This window comes from Trifolium pratense, linkage group LG7 (genome assembly GCF_020283565.1).
Source record: "Trifolium pratense cultivar HEN17-A07 linkage group LG7, ARS_RC_1.1, whole genome shotgun sequence".
NCBI classification, from domain to species: Eukaryota; Viridiplantae; Streptophyta; class Magnoliopsida; order Fabales; family Fabaceae; genus Trifolium; species Trifolium pratense.
In genome coordinates, this window is record NC_060065.1 from 16,523,474 (window position 1) to 16,543,984 (window position 20,511).

General features: G+C 33.1%; 2 protein-coding genes across 2 annotated transcripts; both read left to right on the forward strand.

Moving 5' to 3' along the window:
- Nucleotides 1-9,448: 9,448 nt before the first annotated feature.
- On the forward strand, nt 9,449-11,507 carry LOC123894479 (embryonic abundant protein VF30.1-like). The gene is made up of 3 exons (XM_045944492.1): nt 9,449-9,589; nt 10,231-10,264; nt 10,645-11,507. Exons 1-3 carry the CDS (start codon nt 9,551-9,553, stop codon nt 11,280-11,282), a joined length of 711 nt encoding a protein of 236 aa, XP_045800448.1. The 5' UTR covers nt 9,449-9,550; the 3' UTR covers nt 11,283-11,507.
- A 2,008-nt stretch (nt 11,508-13,515) lies between these two features.
- Nucleotides 13,516-17,035, forward strand: LOC123894481 (embryonic abundant protein VF30.1-like). The gene is made up of 3 exons (XM_045944494.1): nt 13,516-13,646; nt 14,556-14,664; nt 16,078-17,035. The coding sequence occupies exons 1-3, from the start codon at nt 13,608-13,610 to the stop codon at nt 16,791-16,793; spliced, it is 864 nt and encodes a 287-aa protein (XP_045800450.1). The 5' UTR covers nt 13,516-13,607; the 3' UTR covers nt 16,794-17,035.
- Nucleotides 17,036-20,511: the final 3,476 nt, after the last annotated feature.

Here is a 20,511-nt window from a genome sequence, read left to right on the forward strand (position 1 = left end):
GAAATATCAATTATATATGGTCTCTGAGATGACCAATTTTGGCACATACTGACAAGAAATTTGCGAGGTTGAGATTATTTTAGTGAAAACCGCCATAAGCCACTTACTTGAACTATTGTATCTATGCCTCTGAATTTGTATATCATTGTTTGAACCTATAATGAGTCAAAGCTGATCTGCGACTCAGACCAAACAAAACACCGCACAAAGATGAGACAACCAATAAACATCGCACAAGACGACGAACAAACCAAACAACGCTTGGTGACAAAAAACAGAAAATAATAACTTAAATATACGTGAATAACACTTATTTAAATAGGTGACAAGAAGAAACAATAAAACGAGGTGATTTCGGATAAAAAAACGATCCAAAAACACCCCCTCTCTAATAGAGTTAGTGGAAAACATGTGAATAGTCAGTAAAAAGCATAGTTTCTCAGTCGGTTGTGGTTATCGCTAGATTAAAATTTTGTGACCCGCAACTGTCTATGCCAAACCGAAGAAAATTGTGATCTTTCACCTGCAGGTTTGAGAACTGAAAAGACCCATCCGCGTCTTTGTTTATGCTATCAGTTGAGCTGGGTTTCGGTCGGTTCAAAATATTTTGCTCATCCCTAGTCTAGAGAGTAAGGTCTTCAACAAATGTTAAGATGTTTGAGTAGAATTTTGACTTTGACTTCATTTATGCAGCTTAGAGGATGTCTTGTGGTCTTCACCTAGATGTTCAGATGATAAAGTGATATTGACGTTGACTTTCCTTATCTATACTAGCCCAATTGGTAGTGGGAATAAATTGAACATGTACTTGAACTCCAGGGTACATGGTTTGATTCCCACAGAAGGCAAAATTCTACTAAAGAGGGGGGTGGAGAAGATCGTGAGGTGGCAGTGCTGGGACCCGTGGCGGAACCAGAAAAAAAATTGTGGGTGGACGTAAAATAGTCAATCTATTTTTAAATTGAATTTTTTGGTCCTCTATTTTCATATGTTACAATTTTGGCACCAACAATCTATATTTTTACTCTAAAAATAGTGATTTTTGCCCATAAAGGTGATTTATTGTCCCTGACATTGAATCTAATGATGAAATATCAAATTTGAGACCAAAATTTACTTTTTTTTTTCGCATTAAAATTCGCTATTTTTATAGAAAAAAAGAAAAAAAAACATTGAGATATGACTAAAATTGCAACAAATGTGAAAATATGGGACTTAAAAACTTAAATATTAATTAAACATATTTTTTTGTCATTTCATATTTATATATACGCTAGTTCAGTTGTTAATTTAATCTATACTATAAATTCAATTAATTATGAACTAATATTTACATTAATACTTGAACTAATATGTGTACCGAGTTACTTATAATCATCAATAATAAACTTTAAATTAATATTTACATTAATATTTGTACAAATATGTATACCGAGTGATTTAAAATCATTAATAATACATTTAAATTAATACTCTACATATAAAAAAATTATTTTTTTGGGGTGGGGGTGGGCCGTGGCCCACCTCAGCCCACCCCTTGATCCGCTACTGGCCGGGACCGCCTAAGATGAGGCTCTGGGCTGTTACAAATTACATGAGGCGAATCAAGAATGTGTTTGGTTGACGTCCCAAATTCATCCCATACGAAATAATTATGGTTTATCTGTGAAGATTGGTGATATAAACATTCAACAAATTTGTTCATTAGAAAATTTGGCAGACCTTTTCACACGGTCACTCCCAAGTAGAATTTTTGAACAACTGATACAAAAGATTGGTCGTTGTCGTCTTAGAGACAGTCATATGGTTGAGGAGGAGAAATAAATATATTATGTAAAAGGATGTTGTACTATTTTTCTTTCACTAGAATTTATTCCCACTAGTTTTTTTTTTTCTAGTAAGGTTTTAATGTGGCACATCCTCAATGGATATCAAAGGGGGAGTGTTATGAATAATTAATAATAACTCTTCTATTTCCTTTAACTCCCACTAATGAGTGAACCTTAAATACATTTGTTCTTTCACTTCCTTATTTATGTCCTATAAATATGACTCTTGTTTTAATGTAAAGACACACAAGAAGAGACTAATACAAAGCTTCTCTATCTCTATTCTCTAGCTCTTGAAGTTTATTTCTAACACTTTTTTTATAAAAAAAAATAAATGTAATATTTTTAAAAAAATTTACTAATAATTCACCATTGACTCGTTTGTGTATTAAACACTACTAAGTTCTATAATTTATGTGATGATTAATATTGGACTTCACTAAAAAATTGTAGGACTCGGAGAGAATCCAGCAACCTTTGTCGAGAGAAATGGTGAGCACATGGACTCAACCACATGGAGGCTGCTAAATCCATTTTAGCAAGTCAACTATATATCCATAACATTATTATCCGAAATATCCTAAATATCGATCCCCGCAATTGTGATTGAGAGGAAGCTAAAATTACTTAATTCCAGAACTGACTCGAAACCTGATTAAATTGGTGGTTAAAGCAAAAATAAATATCTATCTATTTTTTTTAATTCGAGGTTGATTTTTGGTGGAATAAATTTTTATTGCATTTTATTATCACAGTTGAATTTTAAATTTTTAGTAGCGATATTGTTGGTAGTTAGTTTTAGTAGAATTACTAGTTTTAGTAAGCCACTAGGTTTGGTTTACTGGCGAGAGATTTGAGTAGTATGTTATAGGTCATGAGTTCGATTCCCAACTTATTGTAAACAAAAAAAATTATTAGTTTTAGTAGAATTATTGAATTATGATGATCTGGGATAATAATAAATTAATAAAACGATAATATGCATCATGAGAAGGGCCATCTAGCCGGCGCTAATTTTAATTTTTTTATTCTCTAGCCATCCCTAATTTGTTTATTCTATCTAATTTTCTTCTTCTATCATTCATTAACCAGTAGGATACCATTGGTGGCGCACGGGTTGCACCTTCCGCGCGATTGTTGTGTTTTGTCCGATTCATTTGTTGTATTTGTATTTTTCATTTTTTTTTTGACTAATTGTATTTTTCATTTTTAAATTTAAAGATATTTTTTTTTAAAACAATTTAAAATTTAAAGACATGATACAATTGTATAGATATGTTTTTGAATGAAGACAAAATAGTAGTCAAGGTGGAAAATTGTTTATTGAACATGGATGAAAATTGTTTATGTGAGATTCACGGACGAATTCAGAAACAATTCATATCGGGAGCCGAAAAGTAACTAATCTATTTTATTTATAGAGATTATATTTGTTTATATTGTCCATATAATTTTCTTTTGGTATCATATTATAAGTACGAAGTTATTCTTTCTCAACTGAATTTTTTTCATACGCATGAGTCCGAAATTAAACCTTTGAACATCAGTTAATATTACATGCAATATTCCTATTAACTGAGATATATTTATAGGAACATAAATTATAAAATATACTAATACTAAGTATATATACTATTAGAGTTGAAGTGAAGCATATAATATATAATATAGGAGTATAATATATGTATATTTATATATAAGAGATGGAGGGGAAGGGGGGGCCTTGGCCACTGCGTGCTCCCCGCCAGATCCGTCCCTAGTGAGATCTTACTCTTGATGTTGTTGTAATTATGGGATGAAAAATGAATTACTCTATTCAATTTTTTTATAAGAGATAATTTACTTTTATGGAGCATAATAAATACGCGTTAAATAATTGGTGTATTTTGTTTATAATATAGCACAAATATATCTATTAATGAATGAATATAAAAAGTCAATTGTCTCTTATAAAAAATATTATAAAAAATATTTAATGTTTGTACTAAGTACTACTAACAATGAAGTGATGTACAACAATTGTTTTTTTTTTTGAAAAGACCAAAATGAGATATATATATATATATACCAAAAAGTCTTCTCAGCACAAGACGTACCAAGAGAGACTAAAGTAAGTTACAACCAAAATCAAAAGTAAAACCGAAAGAAACTATACAAGGCCCAAACAAAGCATAGGACTAGACCACCAACTATGACAGTTTAAAGCTAAAGTACTACTCGTTGCTTTCAACCACCTGAATGAAAAAGTCTTGATCTTGTCCAACATATGAAGTAAAGAATTCGCCGAGCCTCTAAACAATCGATGGTTTCTTTCGGTCCACACAACCCACACACAAGCAAGCCAGATGAGTTGCATAAAAGAATGTCGTGCTCGAAGACCACCAGCTGAACCAGTAAACTGAACGAAATGATCTGAAAGCGTCTGAGCAGTCACCAAAGACGAGCCAATCCAAGAGCTGACAAGAGACCAAAGAGCGCCAAAAGTACTGCATGAGAGGAACAAGTGCTGAGCTGACTCAACCTCCCCACAACCAGAAACACATAGATGATCCGCCGGAGATAAAATCGCTCGAGTAACCAGGTTTGCTTTGGTAGGTAACCTGTCTCGTAAGAGTCGCCATGCAAAGATAGAAACCTTCAAAGGAACCTGAGGGTGCCAAATAAGCCCTGCCGCTGTATCCAAAGTAACTGCATCCTGTGCTGTCAACAGCTGATATGCACCACGCACTGTATAACCATCGTCCGGGTCAGGCTGCCACTGCCACCTATCTGAAACATAATCCTGCAAGGAAATGGTCATAAGCAACGACTGACACTCCCTCACCAGCTCCTCCTCCCACGCCCTCAACTGACGCCGCCATACCCACGTCTCCCCTCCAACCCCCCACCCCCGCATAAACATCTCAGCCACAGAAGCCGATTTGTTTTCTGCCAGGTCAAACAACCGCCCAAACCTCTCCCTCAACGTGGTCCCATCCACCCAAGGGTCAGTCCAAAAAAAAGTGTCAGACCCATCTCCCACCTTTCTTGAAATATGTCCTCCAAACCAGCCTCCGTCTAACGCACCACCTGTTGGTGTAAGCCCTAGAGGCCAATTATTTATAATTGCATGATACTTGTATTGGATAATTTACTTATTAAATAAAGGCTTTTCCTTATTATGTTTATGTGTTAAATAATAATAGAGTCCCTAGAATAGTAAGTTCATTGAATGGAACGTTAAGTGTGACTTAATCGTGAGAATCCATTACACATGAGAACACTATTCTTAAAACATCCGTAGTCGAGCTTTAATGTGAATTGGGATAACATCAAAACGTAGAGACTATTATGTTGGTAGACTGATGATCACATCTCACGGATCATAGATAAAGAGTTATCAAGTCTTCACATAGATATAAATATTAAGAGTAATATTTATATCGGATTGACCCACCATGAGAATACTACATAGTATGTTATGAAATGTCATAAGATATTCTCATAGTGATAAGTGGTGTATTCCACCCTTCGACCTGAAACCACTATGTTCCCTAGGTGTAGGAGTGTAGTACTTTGTCGCCATTCAAAGTTATCCGTAACAGGATGACTATAAGGTTGGTTGATGGGTATTCCACGAATCATGCTGAGGGACATGAGTGACCTAGATGGAATTTACCCCTCCTACATAACGGGAGATATGTCTATGGGCCCAATATTGAACTTAACAAGGGTGACGTACTATGCCTTGTGTTCAATATAGACATAAGGGTAAAAGGGTAATTATACACACGAGTTTTATCACGGAAAGGTTTGTCAGATCACGTGACATTCTTGTGACTTGGGTAGCAGTGATGTGTTGCTAGATACCGCTCACTGTTTATAATATTGAGATTAATATTATTGCCAACGTCATAGGAACCTACAGGGTCACACACATAAGGACAGTTAATGACGGGAGAAATAAGTATGACTTATTAGTGGGGTGCGATTAGTTACAGTAGGTTATTGGGCTTATGAAGTCCAATAACCACTTTGGCCTGAAGACAACATAATAAGCTCTATAAATAGAGCCTTATGTAATTCAGTCAAGAGTGACACACATAATCTGAATTTTAGAGTAACCCTAAAATTCTCTAAAACCCTAACTGCACTAAATCTCCCTCTACCGTCGTCTTGAAGCTAGCACTAAGAGGTGAACGGAAACTGTTCGTGTGGACCGGCTAGAGGTGCTGCGATCGTGCGGTTCTTGTGATCAATTCAGAATCGAGGAATTGTTCTTCAAAGGTAATAATCGAAACCCTGATCATGTCCATTCGCAAGGATCCACCGAAGGAAAATCTTAAATTTCCGCTGCGTTTTACTCTGTTTTAAATGCAATTTTCCTTCACCACCACCATCTCGTAAACTCGCCAACTCCCTCCACCACGTAGACCCTCTCGTCCCTCCCACACACAACCTGCCTCTCTCCACCCCGTAACGACCAGCCAGCACTCGAAACCATAAACCCTCTCTATCCACTAACATCCTCCAGCACCACTTCCCTAACAGGGCCAAATTAAATTCCTTCAACTGCCTAACCCCCAAACCCTCATACTCCTTACGCAAACAAATAGTTTTCCAGTTAATCCACGAAGTTTTCCTAAGATCCTCACACCCCCCCCAAAAAAAATTAATCAAAATAGATTCAATAGCAGAGATAGTACCTGAGGGAGCTTTGAAGAAGGAAAGAGAATAGACAGGCAGAGAGGTCAACACAGATTTTAGCAGAACCAAGCGACCACCAAAGGAAAGAAAACGACTCCTCCATCCTGATAAACGATTCTTTAAACGATTCACGACCGGTTCCCAAAAACCCAAACGCCTCGGATCACCCCCGATAGGTAGGCCCAGATAAAGGAAAGGGATTTTTCCCACTTTACAACACAAAGCTGACGCTGCCTCACCAAGCCAAGAATCAGGAATATTAACCCCAACCAGCATGCTTTTGTTAAAGTTAACCCGCAAACCCGACATAGACTCAAACAGCACAAGGCCGGCCCGCAATGCACGAACATTTGCCCAACTTTTGGACCCCAGCAACAGCGTATCATCAGCGAACTGAAGGTGTGACACCGACACCGGAGTTATATCTCCAACATTGTACCCCGTAAACAGATTACGCTCCACCATGGCCTCCATCAAGACATGTAGACCCTCAGCAGCCAACAGGAAGAGAAAAGGGGATAACGGATCCCCTTGTCTTAAGCCTCTCTCAAGAGGAAACTCATCAGTCGGACTACCATTGACTAAAACCGAAGCTGTAGCCGTGCACACACATTCCTTAATCCACTTCCTCCATAGGGTTGGGAAACCATCCTCCCCATAACAGCATCAAGGTAACCCCAGTCTACAGAATCATAAGCCTTCTCAAAATCAACCTTAAAGAGCAGCAACTCCTTCTTAGCCCTACGTGCCTCATCCACCACCTCGTTTGCAATAAGAATTCCGTCGAGGATTTGCCGACCCTGAACAAAAGCAGTTTGAGACTCAGAAATCACGCTGCCCATCACATTACAACAATTGTTATAAATAAATATCCTCATCCGACCTAACAAACCGACCATGACACCACAAAACACCTTCAAGACTCTCAGACGACCACACCTCCACCTCCGAAGAGTCCCAAAGGGTTAGCAAGCCCCCTGAAGCCCCATTCGAGGGACGATAGGAAAACGCATAAGACGAAGTTATAAATATTAAATACGCATGTGAACTAATATTTGAAGTGATAGGTCGTATGTCATATTATCCTAATAGACAAAGTTACTAGTATGATTGAAGTCTGATATTTGACCAGTGAAAAAGTAAAAAAATTGGTAAAGATTTATTTCATATAACATACCGTAGAACTAGAAGGCAGTTTGATATTTTAAACAACTTATTCCTTTCTTATACTATCTCATATATATATATATATATATATATATATATATATATATATATATATATATATATATATATATATATATATATATATGAGAGAAAGTTTATTTTTTAGATTCATTGTAAAGTTGATGTATTTAGGCTATAATGTTGTCTAGATACATCAACTTTACAATGAATTTAAAATGTAAACTTTTTCTTATATATAAGACCGGAGGAAGTAGTATTACATATACACAAAAAAAGGGGAGATTTTGAGTCGTTTTTTATTTATTTATCTGGATTCATTCTTCTTTACCGTGTTTTTCGTTATCTAACTAAATAAGTGTTATTCACATATATTTGAGTTATTATTTTTCTGTTTTTATTGTCTAACTATGGCGTTGTTGGTTTGTTCGTCGTCTTGTTCGACGTTTTGTAATTGTCTCGTCTTAGTGCAGTGTTTTATTTTTTTTCGAATTGATAGATCAACTTTCACTCATTATAGGTTCAAACATTGATATACAAATTCAGAGGCATATATACTATTAGGGGTGCTTGCGGTTCGGTTTGGACCGATTTTGAGGCAAAAACTCATCCGATTCAAAAATAAATTTATTTGCGGTTCGGTTCGGTTTTGGATGACAAACAAAAAAAACCAATCCGATCCGATCCAATTTTATGCGGTTTAATTTGGATCGTTTTTTGGACATCCAAATTATAAAATGTAATTTTTTTTATTAAATATAAATATTATAAAAAACACTATAAAATAATAGTTTGACTTTTTTGACAAAATAAATATTTAGTTTGATGTAAGAAATAACATATAATATATTAAAAGTTAATATTTTGGAAAGACACAATTATATATTTTTTTTTTTTACAAAAATTGTCAATTATATTTGAAACATATCAAAAGGTGAAAAAATAATTAAATTAAACTAACAAATAGTATTAACAAAATTTAAAATGAACAAAAAATATGTTAATGCAATATATATTCATACTAATAAAAAGATAAATAAATATTAAAATATATGTATGCGGTTTAGTTCGGTTTTGAAAAATTGATCCGAAATCCGATCCGATTCCAGCGGTTTTCACAAAAGGACATCCAAACACATCCAAAAATATTCAGTTTTTTGCGGTTTTCGGTTTTGTTGGACTGGTTTGCGGTTTTTATTTGGATTGGTTTGGATTTGAGCACCCCTATATATATACTATAGATTATGTAAAGGACTTATGACATTTTTATCATTATGGTTATTTTTCTCTCAATTGCAAATATTTGGTTACTATGTGACTGAATCAATCATCTCAGACACAACATATAATCGATATTTTGTGCGAACACATGCTAATATCTTTTTCTGGAGTTGGATTCCATCAAAAGCTGTGATAAAATAAAATAAAATAAAGGTCGTGATCTCAAATATTATTATTGACTTTTAGTCATATCGGAAAGAATTTAATATGGTTGTTAAAATTTAAATTTTAGGTTGCTAACGCTATATTTTCAACGAAAAGATTTCACTCGATCTAGCTCAAAAAATTAATCTTTCATAGGGTAAGGAAGGGGCAGCGGGGAACCTCCCAAACCTCCGGGAATACCCGAATCCCCACAATAGATTTATATGTATCTTTAACACGCATTTAACTATCTTCATCTTTTGTGTATTATTGTTACTTTAACATATCATCGATGAGGTTTTTTTTATTGTAAAAAAAAAGCCCCATCTAATCTAATTCACTATAAATACCGGTACCCTATAATTGTATCACTCCATCATACACTACTCAACATATTAAGTGTCCTACAATCTCCAATAGCTTAAATGGGGTCTACAGACTTATCCGTTTTAACTCTATTCTGCGTAAGCTATTTAATTTCTGCTTTTTCTCTCAAATTATTCCATAATCATTTATTTCATTTTGTAAGATTTTTTTAAGTAGTTTAATAACCAGAGTTTTATCAGTAAGGTGAATAAAAGAAGAAATGATTCTTATTTCTTATCACTAAGGTGAATTTGTTTCTTCAGTTTAAGTTGCAAAACTAAGAAATAAGAATCATGAGAGGGCTTCAACTATAATTTTAAATATTTTATCATTTAAAATGTAAATTAGTACAAAGTAATTTCAATATAAAACTCTATTAGACCAAAATTCAGACCTTAGAAATAGTAGTTATTTTGGTGGGATGGTTATTTTGTTTTCATTTTACTTTTTTTGATTTCTTTTGGGTAAGGCCTAGTCTCTCCATATACATTTTTTATTTTTATTTTTTATTATAGGTATAGGATGAAAGTGTTTAAAAGTGCTAACTTAGTTGAAATTTCTATTTAATCCTTAATGCCAAAATGCTCTTAATTTATTAAAAAAAAACCTTAGAACATTAGTTAAGTATAGTTACAAATAGTTTAATTTATTTTTTTTTAAACAAGTTACAAATAGTTTATTATTTGTTTGACAATACAAAAATACAGGAAAATAAAGATCTAACAACGTTTTTTTACAGTTGGCTCTTGCGGGAATCGTTGCATCTCATTCTGGTTAGTATTATGAATTATTTTTATATGCCATGATTATTTTACACATTCAATAGAAAAAGTGATTGGTTCGAACCTCGACTTCTGCATATATAGTACGATATCCATGGGGACGTGGTGCGATAGTTGGTGACTCCGCTTGAGACATCTTTTATTTAGCGAGTCAAGCCTATTCCTGTTAAATTTAGGGTAGTGTGCTTTTTCTACTGTGGTGGAAAGATATTTTCCTATTAGATGCAACGAACTGTGGTCATTCCTAACAAGTCTAGCGCCAATCACCATTGTACTATAATTAATTAGGATGAATACCAATTTGACAAAAATAATACATTTTCTTATGATTCAAACTTTTTTAAACTCATATCTAATTTTTAATGGTGCAGACATTGAAGGAAAACTACTCTTTTTGGAAAATGACCTATATCCTGGCAAGAAAATGAGCGGCCTAGGAAAGCTTTCCAATGTTCTACCTTTTCGAACAATAGGATGGTTACCGATCGAAAAATCAACTCAACAATCAGGAAATGTCGTTGAAAAAGAGAGTTATAGTCTTGATGAGATTTGTGGAGGCCCAGCTGCTATTGGAGAAGACAAATTTTGTGCAACATCCTCTGAATCAATGAAGGATTTTGCCATTTCAAAGCTTGGGACGAAAATTAAGTCATATTCAGGCTATTTCGCCAAAAATCAGGACCAATATGTGGTGGAAGAAGTAAAGAAAATTGCGGACAAAGGTGTGATGTGTCATAGAATGAATTTCGAGAAACTTGTATTTTATTGTCATCAAGTCAATGCATCAACAACTTATATGGTTCCATTGGTTGCTTCCGATGGAACTAAAGTTAATGCATTGGCAGCTTGCCACCACGATACAAGAGGTATGAATCCAAATTTGCTTGACGAAGTTCTCAAAGTGAAGCCCGGAACCATTCCTGTCTGTCATTTTGTTGGTAACAAAGCTGTTGCTTGGCTACCTATTCCTGTTGTGGGTGACTCTGATGATCGTCCTTGTGCTATCTAGATGCTATTTGGTTATATATGCACATTACTTTAAGGTGATGAATATGGAGAAATGTGATGTGCAAATATATAGTGTGATCAATGTATTTGAAATAATTAAAACTAGTTCTAAACTAGCTATTAGAACTATGGGTGTGTATTTGTGCATGTTTGTTAATTTCCTATGGTGAGTAAAATGATGTATGTTTGAATTTGATAATGCTAAAAATAAATGTCTTACATTTCATATAATATCTTCTTGATATATATACTTCAAAGCTCACAATGATATATATAAACTATTTTATGAATGTAACCTTGTCCCTGTTGGATAATATACATGATTTGGTTAATTTGACTAATCAAGTGTTAGCCCATTTTGGGAGGAACATTTGTCTAGCCACAAATACAAACTATTTGAATTTAAACATACATACAAAACTCAAATAACATTAAATGATAAATAAAATTATCAATATAAATTGATGTGACTAAATTATTTATGATTTAAATTTTATCATTTATGTATGTGTGTCGTACATAATATATATATATTTGGGGTTGTGCCTATCATAGAAATGCCCCCATTTTGGTTTTGGTGGTGTAGTTCAAAGACACTTTTAGGGTTGTACAAATTAAGAGTAGTTGAGAAGTCCCATATATATATATATATATATATATATATATATATATATATATATATATATCGGTTGCGAGATGGTCTGAATATATGTTTATAAAGCAGAGACAATTTTTACCTTATAAGCCGATTTTGTAGAGTTGAGTTAAATTCAATACTCAATTCTAAAAAATAAAATAAAAATAAACTGTAAAAAAGAAGAAGAAATAAACAATCAAATAAGATAAAAATATCCCTTAAAGTAATATGCACGGAGAGCGATAAATCTACTAAGTTAGTGGGGCCAAGAATAGTACTAAATTAGTACTATGCTGAATTCTTATTGGTTGAGGCTATGTGTTCCAAAGAACGTGTGTGTTCTTGCCTTAGAGTAGTTATCCTATGCTTAGTAACATATATCTGAGTTTAACACTTTTGGGTCTAGAGTATTGGGGCTTTAGTCCAATCCGGTGTTCAATTTTTTTAATATTTTGGAAGTTACAATTCGAAATTAACTAATTTTGAAACGTACGTTCCAAAATTAGGCATTTTCGGATTGTATCTTTCAAACCATCCCGAATAAAAAAATCAAGAATATTTTTGGTTTTTGAGGGGCTAGCTAAGAGCACTATGGGATGCCTAAAAAGCAATTTTCCAAATATATTGTTTTATAAATAGGAACTATATTGCAATATAAAGTTAAACATCACACCTGAAAATAAAACAATATAATTCTCTATTCTTCTTTGTTTCTCTCCTTCATATATATTCTTCATTCTTTTTATCTTTAGAAATAATTTCATGACACATTTAATATTTGTAAAATGCTGTTTAGTAAGAATTTTTTGATGCAAGAAAAAAAAGAATTTTAGGTGGCAACATTTAACACTTACAAATTATAATCACACTATCTCATTTAGCCAATTTTTGATTGGTCAAATTTCCCAATTTTTTGGATTCTTCTCTTCCTTATGTAAATATTTCTTACTAAATAGCAATACAGTAGATTAATACTCGGTAAATTAATAAACTCTCTAAAATAATAAATTTGTCCGGTCCCGACTTGGGCCAATGTAAAAAATTGAAAAACTCGATAAAATAATAAGATAATAATTTTTCGGTAGATCCCTTTATAATTTTCGGTCCCAAGAAAATCATAAATTAATAATTCATAGAAACTGAAAAAAATATATTACACTCTATTGAAATATGATTCAATAGTTGTCTGTTTTCCAATGCATATGAACACAATAGTTACTAATTTACGTTGAGTCGCAAGGTTCGCTGCAACATAATTCTAAGAGGCATAGACTAATTTGCCTTTTTGTTTGGTATGTACAGTATAATTACTTAAAAACTCTTTAAATTAATAATTATTAATTTATCGAGAAAATAATAACTCTCTAAATTAATAAATTTCTCCGATCCTGACATTATTAATTTAAAGAGTTTCTACTATTCTCTTAACATTTATGTAGTATTTTCTTTTTTGCAAAATATATTCTCATTGGAACGTGCTTAATAAGGAAAAAAGGGAATATTGTATCATGGATGAGATCTCATATGGTGGCATTTTTTCAGAGCCTATGCTAGGCAGCCCTTGATAATGAATTTCATTACAAAAGGAGTCTTAATTATCATTATAATCTTGACATAAGTGTACAATATTTTTCTTTATATAGGACACACATAGTAGACACACATATAACTTCGACCACTAGAGCTTAAATGGAGTTTAAACAGTTATCTTGTTTAATTGTACTATGTGTAAGCTATATATTTTCTGCTTTAATTTTCTCCTTTAATTGTCTTGACGTTTTCCATCAGTTTATGTGATTTGCATATTTTATTTTTTGTCACGAATTACTTACTACCTCACTGTGTTCATTACAATTTTTTTATTTCTTGAACTGCCTTTTATTCAAGGTTTTAAATCGCGGTAAGGGATGTGGTTATTGCGATTGCGATCATTGCGGTTGCTGCAACGCACAATACGGCTGTTGCGGCGTAAAATCATTTTGAAATTTCAAGAACTCTATAAAATACACCACTATGTCACTATACTATTTATCTACAATTGTCGAGTGTTGTTAAAAGTAAGGTTTTTCATTAAATTTGACGTAAATTAACATTTGAGGTTCATAAATTTTATTTTTGGATTTGAATGAACATGGTCAAAATTGTCTGATACGGTTACGATGCGGTCATACATGTGAATTAAAATCACACCGCATTTACAGTGCAATGTGGTTGCGAAAGTTACCGCATCAACAATATTCCGGCCGTAATTGCGGACCACAATTTTAAACCTTACTTTTATTATAAATAAAATATTCATCATGAAACACGTACCACTTCATAAATGTAACAGGGGATCAAACAACAATTTAATTTTGATCCAAATCAATCATTGATTTTTACCTCATAGATAGAGAAACTTGTTTCCACCAATATCCATTAATATAGTTTTAGGACCTATACTTATTGACAGAATGTATATTCTTATTTCTTTTTTTTGGATAAAATTTTATTTGTATATATGTTATTTGTTGATTTTCTTTTTCACCACATATGGGTGCTCCAAAAGGATGACTTTGCCTTTTCACCCTATATGCAAAGGGGACTAAATTATTGGTATATATGCTTATTTACTTTCTTTTTTTTTCCTTGGTGCAGTTGACTCTTATAAAAATTAATGCTTCCCAATCAGGAGAAGGATATTGGAAATCTATTTGGCCAAACACTCCTATGCCGAAGACTCTCTTAGACTGGCAGATTGTGTCCGGTTAGACTCCTTTTTTTCTCCTTTTTTTTTTTTTTTTTTTTTTTTTTTATTACTACCTCCGTTCTAAATATAAGACCCTTTTGAAAAAATTGCGGAGATTAAAAAAGTGAATTGTAGTATTAAATTTGTTGATAATTAATATTTTTTTATAATTTTATCCTTTAAGAGAGAGAATGAGTTAATGTGTTTTTAAAATATTTATTACAGATTGTAGCAAAATATGTATTATAATTAGGGATATGTTTGGAAAAAAAATAATGAATGCTTTTGAAAATTTGAAAGGAATCTTATAAAAAGGGACAAAGAAAAATTTCAAAAGGATCTTATATTTAAAAACGGAGGTATTATCAATAAATAATCTCCGTTGAAAAATGTTTGGAGCTCACAAGATTAGTTCTTATATCATAATTAAATTTTTGTCAAATACAAAAATCATCCAACAAGCCTTGACCAATAACCATTTAGACTTCTTAAATTATTAAGGCAGAAGAGTATGTAGTGAGGTATTATTGAGTTCCAAAAATATAATAATTAGAAAATGATATTCAATCAAATTTATAAGCCATTAGATTTGATTTAGTGATGAGAGGTTTAGATAATATGCATGAGGTACTGGATTCGATCATCTGCTCATTATAAACCAAAAAAGATACTCCCTCCATCCCAAAGCTATAGTCCTTTTAGAGTTTTACACGTGGATTAAGAAATAATAAAGATTTATAAGTTAAGTCATTTTTATCCTTAGTTTACTAAGAAAGAGAAAATCAATTTAATGAATGCTTTAGTTTTTGTAAGGGTATAAATGGTAAAATATTATTAGGTGTGTCTTGGTTTCTTAAAAGGACCAAAGTTTTGAGACAAAACTAAAAGATTAAAAGGACCAAAAATTTGGAACGGAGGGAATACAAAATTTATGACGAAGTAAAAGTGATCGAATTACCATCCGTGTGGATTTATAATGTTGACAACCTAGTCATTATTAATTAATTGAATTAGTAATAGAATGATATGTCAATTTAAGTCAAACGAACACGGTAAAATCTAAGAAAAATCACACCAACATTGAAAATCAATCAAACTCGTACTAAAACAAACGAAATAACAAACAAAAAAAAAATTATCAGGGTAAAATCCACTTACTTAAATTAAAAGAGAAAGAACAAAAGATATACAATAGTACTCACTTCAGGTAAAAAATTGACGCAAAACCACTCATTTCAAATGAAAGAAGAAGAGAAGAAAACATAGAAAAAAAATGAAATTTGTCTCTCTAAAATTTGTTTGTGAGTCTCAATAATTATAAAATCATAAAATTTGTTTTGCAGTTGGCGTCTCCTTATTTATTGTTTCATATTCAAGATTATTGTATATGTCATAATCAGGAGTTTATAGTTTTACATTTTAATGGTGCAGAGAGTGAAACTACAGCAGCCATTAGAGATCAAGAAGAGAAGGAAGATTGGACAGCATTTTTTGAACATGACCTCTATCCTGGAAAAAAAATGACTTTAGGCGTCCACAAGCCTTTTGATAGGCAACCGTTACCATCAAAGCTGGCACGGCTGCCTATCAGAAAAACAAATCAAGATTTTGGGTCTCACACACAAGATGAAGTAAAGCAACCTTTGGGAACATGGATATGGAGTGAAAGACATAGCATTGAAAGCTTCTGTGCGACCCCGTCAGCTATAGGAGAAGACAAGTATTGCGCACCATCACTAAAATTAATGATGGATTTTGCGATTTCAAAGCTTGGAAAAAATATTAAGGTGATTTCAAGTTCGTTTTCCCAAAATCAAGATCAATATATGGTAGAGGAAGTGAAAAAAATCGGAGACAAAGCAGTTATGTGTCATAGATTAAATTTCAACAAAGTTGTATTTTATTGTCACGAAGTCAATGCAACAACAACTTACATTGTTCCATTGGTTGCCTTTGATGGAACTAAAGCTAAGGCACTAACAATATGCCACCATGATACAAGAGGTATGGATCCTAAAGTGCTTCATCAAGTTCTTAAAGTTAAACCTGGAACAATTCCTATATGTCATTTTATTGGCAATAAGGCTGTTGCTTGGGTACCTAATCATGTTGTAAGTGAGCCATATGACCACCCTTGTGTCATATAGACTCTATCCAGCAGTAAATGCATATTATATTATAGTAGTATATGCATACTATTTCTAATCATTTTCATTTCTCAAAAAAAAAAAAAAATTCTAATCATTTTCACATCAAAATCAAGCACAATAGTTAAGGATTTGCAACTTTGTGGGCCACTCATGTTCAAACACGTTTTCGTTTAAGAAGTGTATAAGGAATAATGTGACATGTATGCTATTGGGCCCTTTTAAGTTTTTAAGTTATTAATCTCGCGTCAAAAAAAAAAAAAAGTTATTAATCTATTAAGTTTGACTGCATTTGCTTGTAACTTTTATTATGCTATGATATTGTAATATCATTTCCCCTTCTTTTAGTTATCTGTATTGTTATGGCTTTGCAATATTGATTTGTGAAAGAGGAATTGATGTAATAGTTTTGTTGCTTTCCTATAGGTTGAAACAATTGTATACACGTGCATGACTATATCGTTATAATAGAAAGAGTATTAAATTTACAAGGACTTGTGAGATAAGATATGTATGATACTATAATTATAAGATTGATTAATAGAAAGTAGTCATAAGATAATGATGGTTTTGATTTGGTTTTGCAAAGACAAAAAATAACAAGAAATAAACAATAAAATCTAAATTGTTGGTGATAAGGTTGATGAATCCATGCTCTAATTCTTATTAATTTTTTTCTCCCTATTGTCTCAAGAAGCCTTTAATTTGCTATTCTCATGCTCCAACCCTTTGTCTAATCTTATATATTAACCTTCACTTCTCGGTCATTCGAGCTCTATCTCAAACAAGCAAACATGTGATCATCATGCTTACAAGATAAAATAATGCACAAGACTAGATTATTCAAAATAAGATGTTATAACATAAAGTAAGGATATAAATCACATAACCTCCACCAAAGGGACTCCTTGCAACTCCAAGGCAAGTGGACTACTCATCTCTAATCATGGTGAACAACCACAAAAAAAAAAAAACTAAATTAAACTAAACTAAGAACACAAGAAAATAATAAAGAAAGAGCTTTATTGATAATGTAAGAATAATGTTTACAAGAGATGAGATGATCCTTTTACATGAGAGAAAGACTCTGTATAAGCTTAGGACAATTCTGAAATTCTGGCACACTAGTAACATATGTAGTGTACGATGTTTCAACACCAGAATACGAATAGGATGCGGTGATTAATGTTACAACATCTTACTAACGCAAAACATAATGAACAACGTAAATATAAATGATAGAAAAGTAAATGACACAGAATATTATAAACCCAGTTCGGTACCTACTTTGGGGCTACCAAGCCAGAAAGAAAATCCACTATAATAGTGTTAATTCTAAGCCCTCAGCAAACTCACAGTTTACGACTTATCACCTAACCACTACCCGTGCTAACTTCTAGCTACCTAGGAACTCCTAGATATGAGATTCCATCTCACTTCCTCTCAATCACACACCTTGTGATTTTAATCAAATACAATAATAGTGAAGACACACTTCAAACACAAACCAACTTCGTATTTCAAAGCTTAGAGGTAGTTCCCAATATTAGAACTCAATAACACAATCCTAAGCTTGCAACAATGTGTAGGCATGGCAATGGGGCGGGGCGGAGACGGGTTTTGCCCTCCCCAAACCCAAACCCATCTCAAATTCGAGCGGGGATAAAAATGATAACTCCAAACCCATACCCAACGGGGATCGGGTATCCCCATCGGGTTTCGGGTATCCCCATTACGCCTCTTTCCACATGAATTTAGATTATATTTTAGTATTTTTTTATTAAAAAAAAAGTTAAATGTTCAAAATTTATTTTCTCTAAACAATATTTTTTTAAATAAAGAAAAAAAAAATTAGAGAAAATGGTTTGTTTAATACTCAAATTAAAATAAAAAATAAAAATATTAACGTAATTTAAGAGATTGTTTAAGCGTTTCTAATTTAAAAGAGGTGAAATCTAATTTTTAGTATAAGCGGGGCGGGTTCGGGGTGGGTATCAATGTACCCATTACCCGCCCCAAACCCATCTTTTGAAATCGGGGAAAACCCAAACCAGAACCCAAACCCATCAACTCGGGTTTTCCCCGTCAAAGCGGGTATGGTTTGGATGGGTACCCGCGGATATGGGTTTTATTGCCATGCCTATCAACGTGATACAAGAAAGGCTCACAATTAGCAAACTAAAACTCTAATGACTCAATATCTCAATGACGGCTTCAATAGTCTTGAACTAGGTTTTAGTCTTCCAATATATAGTCTGAGCTAGCACGGGCTTGATCAATCAAGTTGGGCTTCAGAACACAGCTGGTCCAGGCACAATGTCCAGCTAAGAGAATCATAACCAAATATATAATTTCCTAAAATGTTTGAACATCATTTAGGAAATAAACAAGGTTCTAGCAATAAACAAGGCACAAGATAGAATGTGGATTCAAGATATAGCGCGAAATCTAGGCACACAGAATGTCGTAGCCATATGTTGAAACATTATGTCCAACATCTTGCTTGTATATTTGTTTTAGTAAAATGAGATCAATACATAAATATCCAACAAATTCGAATAAGTACTCTTAGTGGACAATTAGAAGTGATTTAGAGGGTCAAATATTGATTTTTGTTTTCAGCATCTTGGTTGTCACATCTGTGGTGGGGGTACGTACCACATGTCATGCCAGATTTTTCCTACGACCCTTTGCTTCTGTTTTTATTTCCATGGTCGTGCCTAGGCCACCACGGCCATGCCTGGCTAACAAGATAGGTAAAAATGTGACTTTTCATCTTTTAGTGACAATTTCTTGGATTTTCAGCTACGCCTTCAATTACATTGATTTTCCACCTTCTAATCATTAAGAAATGCCTTCCACTAAGAAAAAAAATAAGTCTTGATCATCTCCACTTCCATAAAGCAAGTCTTGATCACTAAATCATCATAAAATGCATAAAAAAAAAATCCATTTCTTCACATTCCAAGCATTAAGGAAGAAAGTTTGATGAAGGAAAAGAAAAATTGTATATTATGATTCCCTTGATTTCGAATTTTACATGTGATATTGTTAGAAATAATATAAAACAATTGATGTGGCTCTATCTTAACAGCTTAAGCTTTTGAGATAAACTGTCATTTGACATGGTATCAGAGCCTCTGTGACTAAGTGGTCTAGAGTTCGATTCCCGCTCCCCTCACTTTCTAATTAAAAAGTGGAATTTAAGCATATGGTAGATGGGCCTATGCATTATCCACACTTCAAGCCCAAGTGGGCTCTTGCGTGAGGGGGCATGTTAGAAATAATATAAAACCATTGATGTGGCTCTATCCTAACAGCTAGGGGTGTACATGGATTGGGCAAATCCGGTTGACCCGGTCAAACCCACCCAATCCAACCCAAAAAAGTGGGTCGGGTCGGGCTAGTGGGTGGATATAGATTTCAAAAATGGAAAACCCATAAAGAAAATCGGGTTTCGGGTAAAACCGGACCCAACCCAAAAAACCCACTGACTCACTAGTGTTATGTATTTTGAAATAATTTTTATGAAAATACTAAAGATTTTGTCATCTGATTATTAAATATTTTTATATTGAAAATAAGTTATACTATTTTTTATGAAAATAAAAAGATTGAATTTTTTTTATAAACAAATATGATAATTAATCGCATTATTCATCGTTTAGTCATTAGATATTAAAAAAAGTTAAAAAAAAAACATTTGGATAACACACTA

Coding starts and splice junctions, on each gene's coding strand:
- LOC123894479 (XM_045944492.1), top strand. CDS start 9,551: ATGGGGTCTACAGACTTATCCGTTTTAACTCTATTCTGC. Junction 9,590..10,230: donor CCGTTTTAACTCTATTCTGC/GTAAGCTATTTA, acceptor GTTTTTTTACAG/TTGGCTCTTGCGGGAATCGT. Junction 10,265..10,644: donor AATCGTTGCATCTCATTCTG/GTTAGTATTATG, acceptor TTAATGGTGCAG/ACATTGAAGGAAAACTACTC.
- LOC123894481 (XM_045944494.1), top strand. CDS start 13,608: ATGGAGTTTAAACAGTTATCTTGTTTAATTGTACTATGT. Junction 13,647..14,555: donor CTTGTTTAATTGTACTATGT/GTAAGCTATATA, acceptor TCCTTGGTGCAG/TTGACTCTTATAAAAATTAA. Junction 14,665..16,077: donor AGACTGGCAGATTGTGTCCG/GTTAGACTCCTT, acceptor TTAATGGTGCAG/AGAGTGAAACTACAGCAGCC.